Source organism: Nycticebus coucang, chromosome 21 (assembly GCF_027406575.1).
Source record: "Nycticebus coucang isolate mNycCou1 chromosome 21, mNycCou1.pri, whole genome shotgun sequence".
In the NCBI taxonomy this organism is placed as follows: domain Eukaryota; kingdom Metazoa; phylum Chordata; class Mammalia; order Primates; family Lorisidae; genus Nycticebus; species Nycticebus coucang.
Window position 1 is genome coordinate 51,541,025 of NC_069800.1, and position 17,167 is coordinate 51,558,191.

The 17,167-nt window shown below is 39.1% G+C and overlaps 1 protein-coding gene across 1 annotated transcript in view; it reads left to right on the forward strand.

Moving 5' to 3' along the window:
• STK4 (serine/threonine kinase 4) overlaps window positions 1–17,167 on the forward strand; it is an 86,729-nt gene that overhangs the window by 20,574 nt on the left and 48,988 nt on the right. Inside the window, exons 6-9 of the mRNA XM_053574281.1 lie at window positions 2,299–2,466; window positions 5,175–5,312; window positions 7,751–7,879; window positions 8,323–8,509. Coding sequence (XP_053430256.1) covers window positions 2,299–2,466; window positions 5,175–5,312; window positions 7,751–7,879; window positions 8,323–8,509 — 622 coding nt within the window. The remainder of the gene's footprint in view (window positions 1–2,298; window positions 2,467–5,174; window positions 5,313–7,750; window positions 7,880–8,322; window positions 8,510–17,167) is intronic.

The window sequence follows — 17,167 nt, forward strand, 5'->3', positions numbered from 1 at the left end:
ATGTATTGCTTGATCACAGCTCACAGCAACCTCAGACTTCTGGGCTCAAGCGATTCTCTCACCTCAGCCTCCCCAGTAGCTGGGACTACAGGCATGTGCCACCAGGCCCAACTAATTTATTTTTTTTCAGATGAATATGAGGGTACAGATGATTAAGTTACATTGTTTGCATTTGTTAGGTAATTGTGCCCTTCACCAAGAAGGTGTGCCATATACTCCTACATCATACCTGTTAGGTGAGGACACAACAACTGGCTAAATGTTTAAGAACATTTTTTGTAGGAATGGGGTCTTGATGTGTCGTCTAGGCTGGTCTTGAATGAACCCCTGGCCTCAAGTGATTCACCTATCTCAGCTTCCCAGAGTTCTGGGATTACGGGTGTGAGCCTCTGTGCCTAGCTAGGTTTTGTTTTTTACATTTAAAGTTTCAACCTGTTTGAACTTATTTTGGTGAAAGTATGAGGTAAAAATTTAAGTGTGGTTTTACAAATGACTAGATAGATGCCCAGTATTTTTTTGTTTTGTTTTGTTTTGCAGAATCTGTCTTTTGCTCTTGAATGACATTTTAATGATATGTGGCATATATAAATGACTGTATGTGTATGTACATGTGCCAGCCTGTTTCTGGACTTAATATTTTTTGTTGCTATGCTGTTGTACTAATATAACTGTAACATAGATCAAGTTGGGGTTATTGTCTGCTCATTACTTTATTAATTAAAAAAATACTTAGCCTTCCAAGTAGCCATTTCTAATTGAAATAATCCAGTGAAAACAATTTTTGACTACCACCATTTGAAAATATCCCTGCAAATTTGAATGTTTAGAGTTGAGGAAATGACTAAGCAGTAAGTTAGTTCCTGTGTTAATTTTTTACATATGACTGACAGAGTAATATCAATTTACCTGCTATTTGCTCCTGACTGGCATAATCTAAGTTATAGATATTTCAGAGGGAACATTCGCAATGATGATGAGAAGTCCTTTTGCATATTTAGTTCTGTTTAAAAATCCTCTTCTTAATATACAGGAACTGTAGGAAAGTTCTCTTTTAGTAGGGCCATGCCATTTTAGGAAACTGTGCAAGTAGTTATTTGCCATAATGTGTGCTGTATTCACATATTCTTTAATTCCCAAACTAAGACTTTTTATATACCTATAAAAATAAATCTGATTGCATATTTAAGATATGCTTATATAAGCCATCAGAATATTTATGGAAATATACGGAAAAGTGAAAGTTTTTAGTGATTCTGCCTTCTAGATATAACTAGTTATAATAGTTATTAATACTTGGGATATATTGTCCCAGATGTTTTTTGCTATGATCTAATAGCATTTCTGTTATGGTCATTATTATATGTGTTTTCCTTTTACAAAAGCAGTGCCATATTATAGATCATTTTCCAATCTAATTTTTTTTCTTTAAAATATCTCTTGTACTTCTTTTTCTTTTCTTTTTTTTTTTTTGAGACACAGTCTCAGTTTTCTTGCCTCAGTGGAGTGCCATGCTGTCATAACTCACAGCAACCTCAAACTCCTGGGCTCAAGCAATCCTCTTGCTTCAACCTCCTGAGTAGCTGGGACTATAGGTGCCCACCACAACACCCAGATATTTTTTTAGAGGTGGGGGTCTCACTCTTGCTCAGGCTGGTCTCCAACTCCTGAGCTCAAGCGATCCACCCGCCTTGGCCTCCCAGAGTACTAGGATTACAGGTGTGAGCCGCCGCACCTGGCCCTCTTGTACATTTTTTCCACACTGGATAAAGGTATATATATCTTCTTTTTCTTTTCTTTTTAATGTGGTGTTTCAGTGTATGGATAGTTGTTATATTAACTTAGTGCCTTTTGGTGGTCGTTTGAGTTGTTTCCCTTTTCTCCCCCTCCCCACTGCAATCCTTGTGCATGTGTGTTCTAGCACTTGCACATAAGATCAATCCCTAGAAATATTTGGATCAAAGGATATAGACATTTGAAAGTCTATCAAATATTGCTAATTTGCCTGCTAAAAACTTATACCAATTTACACTGCAGTAACATTGGATTTCAGCATATGATTTTCTATACTATTATCTTTACTGGTTATTAAAGACATTTTATCAATCTTAGGTTCTGTTTTAATAATTGAGAATCTTTTTGTGTTTCTTCGTCATTCAAATTTCCGTGACTTTCTTGATCACCCCTTTAATATAGTTTTTATGTGTATTTCAAGTACAAGGCCTGTTTTATTTTATTTTATTTATTCTTTTTCCTAGTAGTTTTAAAGGTTAGTGCTGCTCTCTCCCCTTCCTGTTTTAGGATACCATGGCCAAGCGGAATACAGTGATAGGAACACCATTTTGGATGGCTCCAGAAGTGATTCAGGAAATTGGATACAACTGTGTAGCAGACATCTGGTCTCTGGGAATAACTGCCATAGAAATGGCTGAAGGGAAACCCCCATATGCTGATATCCATCCAATGAGGGTAAGGAAATGGACAGGAAGCCATTGGAATGTTTACTTACTGATCATCATTAGAAAGTTAGTTCTGTGGCTTACTTGCTTAGGTTTCAAATAATAAGTAAGTTAATTGTAGGTAAGTGGTATCATTGTAGATGATATACTACTCTAGTTGGAGTCACTAATTTAAGTCTGATCTACCCCTCTGTAGTCTAGATATATGTAGTGATAGCCATCTGGCAGGACGTAGGCCAGAGAAATGTTTGATTTGTGCAACACACACACACTTTTAGTGGTTTAGGCATCGTGGGTTTTTTTTTTGTGTGTGTGAGACAGAGTCTCACTTTGTCGCCCTCAGTTGAATGCTGTGGTGTCACAGCTCACAGCAACCTCAAACTCTTGGGTTTGAGCAATTCTCTTGCCTCAGCCTCCCAAGTAGCTGGGACTATAGGTGCCTGCCACACCCGCCAGCCTGGTGTATGTGGTCCTCACTCTACCCACTGAGCTATGGGCACCGCCCTTAGGCATCATGTTTTAACATGATGACAATACCTGGAGCTGAGTATTGGCTGTCTCTTTTGTATAGGGCCTGAGCTTTCCACTTTATCCATGATTCCCCATTGTATCAACAAGTGTTACTTACCACTTATTACAGAGTTTTCTCTAATATTTTCCTTGTAATAGTCTTAAAAGGAAAGCAAACTATTGTTTTTGAACTCAAGTTACTAAAAGCCAACCTGGTTTGTTGGTTTCTTTTTCCTGCCTAGTTGCTATAGGTTTTTGATTTGTTTTTTTTAGACAGAATCTCATTTTCTTGCCCTTGGTAGAGTGCCATGGGATCACAGCTTGTGGCACCCTCAAACTCTTGGGCTCTGGTGATCCTCTTGCCTCAGCCTCCTAAGTAGCTGGGACTATAGGCACCCACAACATCTGGCTGTTTTTAGAGACAGAGTCTCGCTCCTGCTCAGGCTGGTCTTGAACTCCTGAGCTCAGACAATCCACCCGCCTCAGTCTCCCTGAGTGTTAGGATTATAGGCATGAGCCACCATGTCCAGCCGTCCTGTAGGTATCTGAATCTGTAGGTTCTGGTTTATCAGGAGGCTCTGTGCTCTCCAGTCTCTATCAACTTCTAGATGTGTTAAGGGCCCATAGTCTGCATCTCCAGTGAAACTTCCTCAGTATTGACACCGTAAGGGGTGCTCAGGCTTTACCTGCCCATGGAGGCCCTCATCACAGCACTGTAAGACCACCCACCCTGCCTTCCTCAGGGGCCCCATAGTCCTCTCCATCCCTCCCAACCCTAGCTCCTCCTCTTCTCTGATTAATTAGTTCTCCTACTAAAAGACTTAACAGTTTTTTGAAAGTATTCATGTGCTCCCCCTCTTTTTGGAGGGGAGAGAGTAGAGGAGATTTACTGGTTATATGTGTACAAAGAATATAATTTAAGCTGCTTATTGTAAAGAATTTTATTGTAGAGGGACTCACTTCAACTCTCTTTGGAGGTGCTCTAAACTTTCTCATTGTAAGTAATCTAAACTTTCTCTGTTCTTCCTAAATAAAATCTCTGTTACCCTGAAAAAAATGTTTTTTTTTATTTTTACAAAAACCATTTTTCTTTTTATTAGAAATGCCATAAGTAATAGTCTTATTGTTTGAAATAAGAAAATTTAATGTAATAGGCCAATTACAGATTTTTTGTTGTTGGTTTGGCTTGGCTTTGGAGGTTAATGACTACCTGATGATTTTAGGGATTTCTGGTTGATGAACTCATCACTGGTGACACCTGGGAGTGGTTGTGAATTTTTTGTCCTTTTTTAATATTCAAAAAAAATATTTTTTTATTTTATAGAGATGGGGGTCTTCCTGTATTGCCCAGGCTGGTCTCAAACTCCTGGTCTCAAGCAGTCCTCCCACCTTAATCTCCCGAGGTGCTGGGATTACAGACATGAGGCACTGCGCACAGCCTGGTTGTAACTTTTTTTTTCTTTTTTAGTTGAGACAAGAGTTCTACCCTATGCCCTGAGCAGAGGGCAGTGGCATCATAGCTCACTGCAACCTCAGACTTGGGCTATGGGCATCCTGCTACCTCTGCCTCCTGAGGGAGGCTGGGATTACAGGTGCTCACTGCGGCACCCAGCTGAGTTTTTCCTTTTTTTCATGAGTTGGGGTCTCACTCTTGCTCAGACAAGTCTCAAACTCCTAAGCTCAAGCAGTCTTCCTATCTCAGCCTCCCACAGTGCCTGGTTGTGACTTTTTTTTTTTTTTTTGCAGGTTTTGGCTGGGGCTGGGTTTGAACCCACCACCTCTGGCATATGGGGCCGGCTCCCTACTCCTTTGAGCCATGGGTACTGCCCCCTGGTTGTGACTTTTAAAGTGGAGGGAAATTTGACAACTACAGGGGGTGAGATTATTTTTAGGATATGGATACTCTCGGACCTTTCCACTTTGAAAGGCAGCATACTGTAGTTAGCAAAAAAAGAAGAAAGCTTAATTGATGTGAGATTTAGGGGTGAAGACCCCAAAAGAGAGAAGGAAAGAGGGAGAGAAGCATATCAGGTTCTTTAACTGTCATGCTTTCTACTTTGAAATGCTCAGACTTTTGTTGGGATTTGGAGAAGTGAAAAATCATTTTACCAAGCTTCAAATGTAATTCCAGATATAAATTTTTTATTGGAGCTTCACTTTTATTTTACCAAATCTTTTTTTGTTTGTTCCTTCATTTATTTTAACTAGGCAATATTCATGATTCCCACAAACCCTCCTCCCACATTCCGAAAGCCAGAGCTGTGGTCAGATAACTTCACGGATTTTGTGAGGCAGTGTCTTGTGAAGAGCCCTGACCAGAGAGCCACTGCCACTCAGCTCCTGCAGGTATGAATCACCCTGTGATGCTGCCTCTCTCCGTTTCATTCACATGCTGACTGGAAAATGCTATTATGCCACCTACCTGGAGGTAGCAGGAAAGAAGTATAAGACATTCCCTGTCTCTGGGGAGCTTTGGATATATTTGAATAGAAAAGAATGTTAAATCATCGGACAAGACAGCAGTACTAGAACTTACAGGGCTGTATGGGATTAGAGAAAGGGAATTGATGTTTTGTGAGCACTTGCTGTGTGCCACATGCTTTGCACATGTTATGCCATGTAATGATCACATAGGTCTTGGGAAGCCTGGGTATTATTACAGTTTTATAGTTGAGAAAATGGAGGTTAGGTAGGTTAACTCATTTGGAGTCACTCAGCTGGCGTATAGCAGAACCAACATTAGAACCTGGGTCTTTCTGATTGCAAAGCAGGTGTGCCATCAAGTCTATCCATTCTGCCAAGAATTGAGATCACTGGTGAGTGCTGTTGTAGGTCAGGATAGGAGGAGGCCACTTTGGAGAGGCTAGGAGTGCTTTCATGGAGGAGGTAGCTTCTATGCTTGGGTCTTGAAGAGTGGGTGAGCTTTGGCAGGCAGTATGCTTGGTGTTTAGGAGTTTGCATTCTGAAGTCCGACTGGCCAGGTTTGAATCCTGGCTCCCTATTTACTAGCTTTGTGACTTTGGACAAGTAACTTAAGCTCTCTGTTTTTCTAATTTTCTTATCTTAAAGTAAGGATAAAGTACCTGCATCATATAGTGTAATGATTAAGTGATATAACGTGCAACTTGGAGAAATGCTTTACACGTATTGCAGATAGTATGCTGTGGACTTGATAAGTACCTGTTATTACTGCTGGGCCTGGCCAGTCGTTTTCAACCATTTTAGACCCAGTGCTTCCTTTTTATAACCAACATATATGTATGTTAAAACTCTCATTACTTTTCTGAAATGGAAATGCTATAGGACACGGAACAGAATAAGTGAGATAAATTATTCAGTGATTTCTTTTTTTATCTCTCTTTTTGGAGATAAGAGTCTCATTCTGTCACCCTGGCTAGAGTGCAGTGGTGTCATCATAGCTCACTGCAACCTCAAACTTGCAGGCTAAAGCCATCCTCCTGCCTCAGCCTTCCCAGTGGCTGAAACTACAAGTACATGCCACCACACGAGCCTAAGTTTTTCTCTTTTTAGTAGAGCTGGGGTCTTGGTCTTGATTTTGCTCAGGCTGGTGTTGAACTCTTGAGTTCAAGTGATCCTCCCGCTTCAGCCTCCCAGAGTGCCAGGATTACAGGCATGAGCCACCATGCCCAGCCTGTTCAATCATTTCTAAACAATGTCTTTATTACATTAAACCCTTCCTCCAAATTTGCTTCCCCAATCACTGGCCTTTTTGTGTATCTCTTGAAAAAAAAATTGGAATTACCTCCTGAAGTGCATATACAGTCTGAGACATTTGAAATCTGTGCAGAATGTGCCATAGTTCATTGCTTTGTGGGACAGTTCAACATTTTGCAGGATTGCTAGGGTCACTACCGCCTGTCTCATGCCATTTGTCTCTCTAGACGTTTGGGAGTCAATTGGAACGTGCTGTCAACATGTTTATAGAACTTTGTCCAAAGCAATGTTTTCAACCTTTTTTTTTTTTTTTTAATCTCAGGGCGCACTTGAACCTATAGTTAAATTTCCGTGGCACACTTAAATTATGTTGATCAAAAAAGAGTAATATATATATACACTTACTGTGCCTTCTTTTGAAAATAATTTAATTAATGATCTTTAAAAATTTTCACAGCAGCTGGGCATGGTGGCTCACACCTGTAATCCCAGTACTGTGGGAGACTTGAGGAGGGAGAATTGCTTGAGCTCAGGAGTTAGAGACTTGCCTGAGCGACAGTGAGACCCTGACTCATTAAAAAAAAAAAAAAAAAAGCTGGGTGCCACAGCAAGTGCCTATAATCCCAGCGGCTCCCGGAGGCTGAGGCATCGGGATTTCCACACCCCTAGTCTGAGGTTGCAGTGAGCTGTAACACCATTGCACTCTGTTCAGGGCATAGGGTGAAACTGTCTGAACAAAACAATGAAAAAAGCAAAGAAATAAACAAAAAATAAGCAAAGAAATTAAAAAAAAAAGTAAAAATTTTCACGGCATACCTAAAATCCTCACAGTGATTGAAAATCACTGGTCTAGAGGGTGATACACCCTATTGATATTTTCTAGATTTGACAGAGAAATGGCATAGGCATTCTAGCCAAGCTAAAAAGTGGGCAAAGCTTGAATGTGTATCTGCTCAGAGTTGTAAAGTGAATGGTTTAGCTATTGTCTGAAGCATAAAGAGAAAGATGAGATTTACTGATGGATTCCACAGATGTTATCAAGTATCCTCTATGGTCAGGCACTGTTGTCATATAAACTGTCTCCAGTGTTTTCCACCTTTTTGTTTAAGCACCCATTTGTCAAGAGTGCCAAAGGAGTGTCAATACTGCGAGACTTAATTAATGAAGCCATGGATGTGAAATTGAAACGCCAGGAAGCCCAGCAGCGGGAAGTGGACCAGGACGATGAGGAAAACTCAGTGAGTGGCAGGCACTGCTGTGGGCCGCAGGCATTGACGCTTGTTATTACATGATTGCCAGGCCAGGTAAGATGAGTAGGAGACGATGGATGAGCCTGGAGTTGGGGTCTTGAGTGACTGTGACCTGACCTGGAGCAAGGCATGCCAAAGGCTTGCTGGGTCTCTGCTCCCGAAAACACTTAAATTCCACTCTTTTACCACATTATCTTTTAATCAGTTTTAACTTTTTATTTTGGAGAGAGAATGCTCAGGTCTGAGACCTGATTTCTTCATGCCCTTTTGGGAATCTGGGAGCCATACTCCACATGTAGCTTTTATACTTATAGACGCCCTCACAACCCTGCAATTCCAAGGGTATTCACATTAGTTTCTTAGATCTATGTTGCAAAACTCTAGTAGAGAAAGAAATCTTAGTCCCAATGTGAGTTTTTGTTGTTTTACAGGAGGAGGATGAATTAGATTCTAGCACGATGGTTCGAGCAGTGGGTGATGAGATGGGCACCGTCCGAGTAGCCAGCACCATGAGTGATGGAGCCAATACTATGATTGAGCATGATGACACGTTGCCATCACAGCTGGGCACCATGGTGATCAATGCAGATGATGAGGAAGAGGAAGGGACTATGAAAAGTAAGCCTCTTATTAAATCTACTCACTTCTCAGACAATACATGTACATTTCAGAGAGGACAGGTTCTCAGGGTCCATGCAGACTTGGTCTTGAGTCCCTGCTTTTGTTGCCACAACCGGAGAAGTAAAAGCTTTGGAGGTTTGTGTAGAAAAAAGACTGAAGGAAAAGGTTGGAGGCTGTAAATATCTCATTTTACCTCAAATGTTCATGCACTTTTTAGCATCCATGGGTAAATCCTGCCTGTAATGATTATCACTGTGATATGATTTCTATTTCACTCATTTCCTTTTACATTTATTAATTTGTATATTATTTCCACAATGAAGAATTATCCTTTCTCCCTTGTTTATTTATTTATCCCATTATATATTAATATAACCTGTATGAACTTGTAAGTATTTGTTTTATTCTTTGAGTAATTTTCCAGTGGTAACATTATTTATTTTGGTTTTCAAATTTTCGTAACTGGCTATTAGAGGCATTTTCAGGTTGGCTCCTGTGCACTTTTTTTTTCTCTGAGATAGAGTCTTTTTTTCTTGCCTGGGCTAGAGTGCAGTGACATCATCATAGCTCAGAGGTCAAGTGATCCTCCTACCTCAGCCTCCAGAGTAGCTGAGACTATGGGAGCACACCACAGAGCTCAGCTAATTTTTTTCTATTTTTAGTAGCGAGCGGGTCTTGCTCTTGTTCAGGCTGGTCTCGAATTCCTGAGCTCAAGTGATCCTCCTGCTTTGGCCTCCCAGAGTCCTGGGATTATAGGTGTGAGCCCCTGCACATGGCCTCCTATCCACTTTTGACATGCCTTCATTCTTTTGTTCAAGCACTCCCAGTTACTTTAGGCTTATTTTGAATTTTCTGTACCATAGTTCCAGAAGCACTCATATCTTTAAGGAGCCCTGCTTCCGGCGGCGCCTGTGGCTCAGTGAGTAGGGCGCTGGTCCCATATGCCGAGGGTGGCGGGTTCAAACCCAGCCCTAGCCAAACTGCAACAAAAAAATAGCCAGGTGTTGTGGCGGGCGCCTGTAGTCCCAGCTGCTCGGGAGGCTGAGGCAAGAGAATTGCGTAAGCCCAAGAGTTAGAGGTTGCTGTGAGCCATGTGACGCCACGGCACTCTACCCGAGGGCGGTACAGTGAGACTCTGTCTCTACAAAAAAAAAAAAAGGAGCCCTGCTTCCTTTTATTGGAAATTGATATTTAGAAACCAAGATCACTGTTTTGGGGCTCTTTCAATAGACACAGTTAAAATATATACATATATGTAGGTAGACAAACCCACACATACATACATATTTATATTCATTTTTATATTCTATCTGTGTATATGTATATTCATGTATACAACATGTACATTTTATATAACATATATAGTTCATATGTATGTATTTTGTATTTAAAACCATGAACCTATTATGATACATTTGATTCCAACCCACTACTATAGGGTTGATTTTTTTTTTTTCATCCTTTCTGTTCCCCGGTAGTGAGGAATCCCATTATCTGCCTCGTTATAACTCTTGTTACATACAGTAGAACTTCCATAGTTACCTACCTCCCTACATTGACCACTCCTTAAGTTGACCTAATTTTCATTGACTGGACATGCTCTATATGTAGGTATCAATACAGTACGCCTAGTTCCTTATGCTGACCATCTCCACTTGTTGATCAATTTGTTGTAGTCCCTTGGGTGGTCATCTTACAGAAGTCTTACTGTATTTATTTGTTCAAGACTCATATACATATAAAGTATTTTTAAGAATTGTTAACTCATACCCCTAAGAGAGGCATATTTACCAATTAAAATACAGTGTTTAGCTTTAGCCTTCAGTATCTGATTATAATAAAATATTTTTCTGAAGTTAATGGGTCAGCTTATTTCTTCCCTGCCCTCATCAGTATAGTTGTATGATTCATTTGTAATGCAGTTAGACTATTTGTTACAGTCTGCATTCCACTTTGGTTATTGCTGGGAATAGAATTATAGGTATTTTATATTTTTACATATTTATTTTCCAAAGTTGCTAGAGTTTATATTTTTTTCAGGAAAAAAAAAATCCCCCAAATATTGCTGATGTCATAGCATGTCCCGTAAATTAGGACTTTGAGCTCTAGATTGCCTTTTTTATTCTTTCTTCCTCTCATTTTGTTTTATAGCTTGAAAAGTGGATACTTGCTAAGTGTTTATAAAAACATCAGAGCCTGTGCTCCTCTCTTTAAATTCTTACTTCATTTCGTGTCCTTAGGTAGTGTTTCATCCCTGAAACTCAGGATTAAGGCACCCTAGAAATACTGTGTTTGGAGTTACCTAAATAATCGGCTAAATGTTATGTACTAGATTTCTTTCCACCTCCTCTGCCTTTTTTAAAGGAACCAATATGGTTTGTTAGGAACATTCGTTTTAGAATAATGAGCTGCTGACCATTAGTTCATTTCATTGACTCTGAGCACTAAATATCGCACTTGCCTTAAAGGTTTTAATTTTGTAGGTGATTATAATCACTGTGTGATGTAAGAGGCTGACCCATTAGCACGTGTTGTGCCTGCATGTGTTAGGGGAAAATCTGCCCATTTTTATTTAAAGAATTTTGTTCCAGATAAGATTTTCATATTTCAAATGCTAATTAATTCAATGAGTTGCTTATTCTTTTTAATTTCTGAACTTGGATAGTTTTAACATGTCTAATGAGAAACATGTATCTCTTATTATAATCATGACAAGAGCCATTTAAAAACCTCAGCAGTCACAGGCTGAGTGACATTAAATAAACTCAGTTCACAATCTGTTGCAGGTCTTGTAATTCAGTTTTTGAATTACAAGTTTGACAGATTTGCCACTTCCTTTAAGATCTTTACCCCTAACTGTTTTAGGAGTTATTTAAACTTAAACTATTATGGAAAATTAAAACGTATATACAGTTATACAGAATATAACTCCTGTGGATGTGTCACTCAGCTTCAAAAATGATCAATTTATTGCGCATCCTATTGCAACTTCACCTTCCCAAAAACAAATAGTAAACTGAATGAATTTAAAGCAAATATTGAGTATCATATCACTTTTTCAGAATTTATTTTTAAATATTTAAAGCAGACCAAGTACAAACCTGGTTCAGATACTCATAATTCACTTTCTTTCTGTGGGTTCAGTAAAAGTAAAGAATTATTAAATGTGTTTATATTCATTGCCCCTTGTAGCTCAAATAATCAACAACATTTATAAACATAGAGAGCATGGCTGATAACAGAACTTAAATTTCTGGAAGTTAAAATTTGTGAAAATAGCTAGGCTTTTATCTGGTGCCTTCTTTGCCTTCTTTGAATCTATATGAAATGTTTATCCTTGGAAATTAAAATGATAACTATTGGGGAAGCCTGTGCATGTGTGGAGGCAGGGGTGTATAGAATATGGAAACTCTCTGTACCTTCCTCTCAATTTTGCTGTGAACTTAAATCTCTAAAAAAGTCAAAATTTTTGTCTCCCACATACAACATTTAATAAGAAAAGACACACTACTATAATTGTTTACAGTAGATTTATAGAATCTAATTTGAGTTTGTAATTTTAAAGAAACTTCAACATGAACATAGGCAGACTCTTGCATTTATAATTTATTCTTTAGGACATGTAGGTCAGAACTTTTTCTGAACTTTTTTTTTTTGAGACAGAGTTTTACTGTTGCCCTGGGTAGAGTGCCATGGCATCATCATAGTTCACAGCAACCTCAAACTCCTGGGCTTAAATGATCCTGTCTCAGTTTTTCTGTTTTTAGCAGAAATGGAGTCTCACTCTTGCTCAGGCTGGTCTTGAACTCCTGAGCTCAGGCAATCCACTTGTCTCGGGCTCCCAGAGTGCTAGGATTACAGGCATGAGCCACTGTGCCTGGCCTAGTTCTATTCTCTTATTTTGTGCTTTCTACTCATCATATTTTTCCTTTGCTACTTTTTTTCTCTTTTCTTTCCTTCTGTTTCATTTATTGAGTTCAGCTTCTATCCTCCCTATCCTTCCTCTCATCCCTTCTCCCCACTGTCTGCCACCAGCTGGCAAAGTATATGCCCACTTAATTTTCTATTTTTATAATCAATTCCAAAGTTAATATCTTTATCCTTTTTCTGAATAAGAAAAAAAGATTTTCAAACATTTTTCCCTTTTCCAAGCTATCTCTCCCATACTTTGTTATTGTTGATTGTTTTAGCTCTTACAGGTTTTTTTAAAATCCATACATTAGCTACTACAATAATTATTTATAGGCAGTACTTAGACTTACAAAAATATTGGGCTGTCAGTATCCTGCTTACCCTTTCTTCTCTTAGCCTTCTTTTCTCTTCTGGGCTCATTTTTCTTCTTAAGTACATCCTTTCATTGAGGGTGTAATGGGTGGCAAACTCTAAGCTTAGTGCTCCTTTCTTGCTTTGGCCTCTTGAACTATTTTTCTTTTTGGATTTTGAGTGCTATGGTTTATGCTTTTTTTATTTTTATTTTTATTTTTTAAGAGCCAGGGTTTTGCTGTGTTGCCCAGGCTGGAGTGCAGTGGAATGATCATAAAACTTACTGAAATTTTGAACTCCTGGGCTCCATGATCATTTACCTCAGCCTCCTGAGTAGCTAGGACTACAGGCGTGTGCCACCACACTATTTTTTAATTTTTTGTACAGAGAAGGGCTCACTATGTTCCCCAGCCTGGTCTTGAACTCAAGTGATCCTCCTGCCTTGGCCTCCCAAAGTGATAGGTGTGAGCCATTGCTCCTGGCCTGTTTTATTTTAAGTCTTCAATTTCTACGTGTTTAGAGTAGGAGGGAAGACGTTTAGCACATCAGCTCATTTTAACTACCTACGGAGAAGATGTTTCTATGCTTTTTATCTAAGGCATAAGTTCAGAGAGGTTGTTACTTATTCATAGTTACATGGCTAGTGAGTGGTGTACCTGGGAATCCAAAATAATACTCTGTGTTATTTTCATTCTCCTGAACTTCTGATTTATTTTGGTTGCCTACTGTTATATTCATAGGCATTAGATGAGATTCCAGGGATATTTTTTTTTTAAACACTTATTATATGTTAATTTATTTCGTATAATCAGTAGGATGGATGTTGTAACTGTTAATAATTATTAATGATTTAGTGCTCGATGTATACATTTCACATATTTTAATCATCACAGTCATGCTGTGTGGTAAATATAATCATGTTTTGCTTTACAGCAGTTGAAACTGAATTGCAAAGAGATTAAGTAACTTGCTTATGGTTACATAATGAGTAATACAAGAGCCAAGCTTGGCACCTAGATATGTTTGATTTCAGAGCTTATGCTCTCAACTATCAAATTATACTACTTACAGGAGAGCCCCTTTGTCAATTATGGTGGGGGAGACTAAGGCTTATCTTGGAGTTCATATGTTGGTGAGTCTCAGCCTGTAGTGATATGCTTCTCCTTGTGGATTATTTCAGTAACTAACTACTCTGTATATGTCTTCAGGATTTCCAGAAGGAAAGGGAAGATTGTTTCAAAGGAGGCGTGCCTCTGATAGGCTAATGATATTGTTCCATCTGAGGGAATTTGTCTGGGGAATGTATATCCGAATCTACACTAAAGAGTCAGATTGCAGTTGGAAGGGAGGGGTTAAGATGAGTGGGATCAGGAATACTCGTAAGAACCATAGAGGCCTGTCTGGATGAAAGGGTTTTCAAAGTAAAAACATGGGGGATTTTGGAAGAGTTCTATTTGTCTAGATGTGGTTTTTCAATAAGGTCACTAGAAGAATCTCATTTACCTCCAAGAACTGAAGAGCATGTGAAGTCTTTGTCAGTGTTAGGGTTATCATGCCTTTTCTGGGCCAGCAGAGGGAGCTCTGTAATAAATTATGGGATATAATTGTGTTCCCATTTGAGTTCACAAATCCCATTTCTGTGTAGGCTTTATAACAGATCAAGACCAGTATTTATTTATTTTTACATATACTTTAAGTAACCACAGCAACACTAGGGCAAGGCCTTTAGTTTGGAGATTGGATACCTCATACTTGGCAAAGTTCAAATAAGACTGAAGTCAGCCAAAACATTTCAAAATAGTAACTTTTCCTCTCCTTTCCTAGATTTTGCAGTGAACTTAACCAGAATTGGTGTTTTCTTTCAGCAGCACAGTACCATGCATATTTTTTTTTGATCGTTTTTTTTTTTTTTTGAGACAGAGTTTTACTTTTGTCACCCTGTGACATCACAGCTCACAGTAACCTTAAACTCTTGGGCTCAAGAAATTCTCTTGCCTCAGCCTCCCGAGTAGCTGGGACTGTAGGCACCCGCCACAACACCCAGCTATTTTTTTTTTTTTTTTTTTTTTTAGTGAATCATGTCATTTTTTTTTTTTTTTTTTTGGCCGGGGCTAGGTTCGAACCCGCCACCTCCGGCATATGGGACCGGCGCCCTACTCCTTGAGCCACAGGCGCCGCCCTATACCCAGCTATTTTTACAGCCTCTTCACTGGTCTGGAACCTGTGGGCTCAGGCAATCCACCCACCTCGGCCTTCCAGAGTGCTAGGATTATAGGCATGAGCCACCGTGCCTGGCTTCTTTTTGTATATTTCAGATGCTGGGGTTTTTTGCTAGTTATGGGCATTATGTTTTCTCCCAGCCGTGGCTCATGCTTTTTTTTTTTTTTTGGCCGGGGCTGGGTTTGAACCCACCACCTCCAGTATATGGGGCCAGCGCCCCACTCCTTGAGCTACAGGCGCCACCCCCGTGGCTCATGCTTTTAACTTTGCAGAGTCTTTTCTTGCACAGCAACTTCCAATTCTGTGACATCATGTTTGTCTCAGTTTTCTTGTACAGTTATGTCTTTTGTGTCATCTTCATGATTCATACTAGGAATAGAAAGAATCCAAGATTTCAAAAACATTAAAATATTTTTGTAAGTAATTTATACATTTGGATGCAAAAAGGATTTTTTTTCAGAAGCAAAGATAGTAAACAGGGAAATGACACCCAAAGGATGGTCACTTGCATTAATATGTACCCATCTACTAAACATTTGGCAGGCAGAGGTTCTCCCTGGATCTAATGTCATGAATTGCTCTCACTGCATTCCCAAGAGATGCATACCAGCTGGTCTCCCCTCCTCATCTCCGGGCTTAATAGACCAGATGAGGCAGAAGTTGGACTGCAAATTGGATGATTGTTTCCCCTGACTCAAGCCTTTTAAATTAAACTCAGTGAACTTACGGGAGTCAGGAGGTGGCTTCTTTTTAAAACTTACTTAGTTAATAAAATTCTAATTTTTCCTCTATAGCAATAGCCACATGAATCTCTTTGGAAAAGAATTTTAAATCATTGTAGCATAATCAAGTTAGGGCAACTCAGAAACATTTTGTAAAAACACATATTTATAGTTCCTCAGAAAGTCCTGAGTTTCATGAAGACACCTATTGTTGCTGTGAGTTTGCTCATGTTAAAATCAAGTGAAAGGCCAGACTCTTGTTGCAGTGGTTTTATTTTAACGCTGTCCATCAGATTCTAAATTCAGAGCTGCATAAGGTAGAAATTCTTGACTCACATCCTATTTTCTTTACACCTGCAGTTGTTTGAAAGGATTTGTTTTAGCATGGCCTCTTTTGTGTTTTCTGTCTCTTTTTGTGCACATACACTTTCTCTCTCACTGGGAATATAGCATTTGAAAGTATAGTAATTAGGACATAAAGTAGTGATATATTTTAACACTTCTCTTACCACAAAAGCCTTACAGTCCAAATTCTGATCTTTTCAGGATTTTAAAAATGACCATCAGAGAATATTAAGTGGCCATGTATGCTTGCCATTGCACACAGCATCATAGGAGAGTGTCAGATAACATCAGTGCAGTTGTATTAATATGTACCACGGCAAAAACTTAAAACATTTGGTTGTGTTGGAATCATATATCTGAGTAAGGACAAGAGAAGGAAAAGGAGCTGGGCATGGAGGCTCACACCTATAACCTTAGCATTCTGGGAAAATCACTTGAGGTCAGGAGTTTGAGACCAGCATGAGCAAGAACAAGACCCATCTCTATCAAAAACAGAAAAATCATCCAGGCATGGTAGTGTGTCCTGGTGGTCTCAGCTACTTGGGAGGCTGAGGCAGGAGGATCCATTGAGCCCAGAAGTTTGAGTTTGCTGTGAGCTGTGATGATGCCATTGTACTCTAGCCTGGGTGACAGAGCAGGACTTTGTCTCAAAAAATGGAAGGAAGGAAAGAAAGAAGGAAATGGAAATAGGAAATTGAGCTTTAATTTTTGGAATCAGAGTCTTTGGCTTCAAACTTGGCTCAGGGTTTTATAAACTGAGTCTCCCTAGTCCAATTATTTCTTTTTTTGAAACTCAGTTTCCTGGTTAGAAAAATGGGGCACAAAAGTTCTGATTTTGTAGTTTTTGTCAAGATGATATGAGATAATAAATTACTTAGTATATGTAAGTGCTCACAATGGTAGGCATTTTAATAAGTATTTGTATTATAAGTCTTCTAATATATGAGGGTGAATTTAAACATTACTTCAACCAGGGCTAATTTTCTTCATCTTAACTCCTTTTCTCTTGATAGCTGTGCTTTTTAGTTTTTACTCTTTCTGTTAATGGTTTTTTATAAATGTCACCTCAGGTATGTCTGAGTGCTGGCAAGAAAATGGTTGAGTT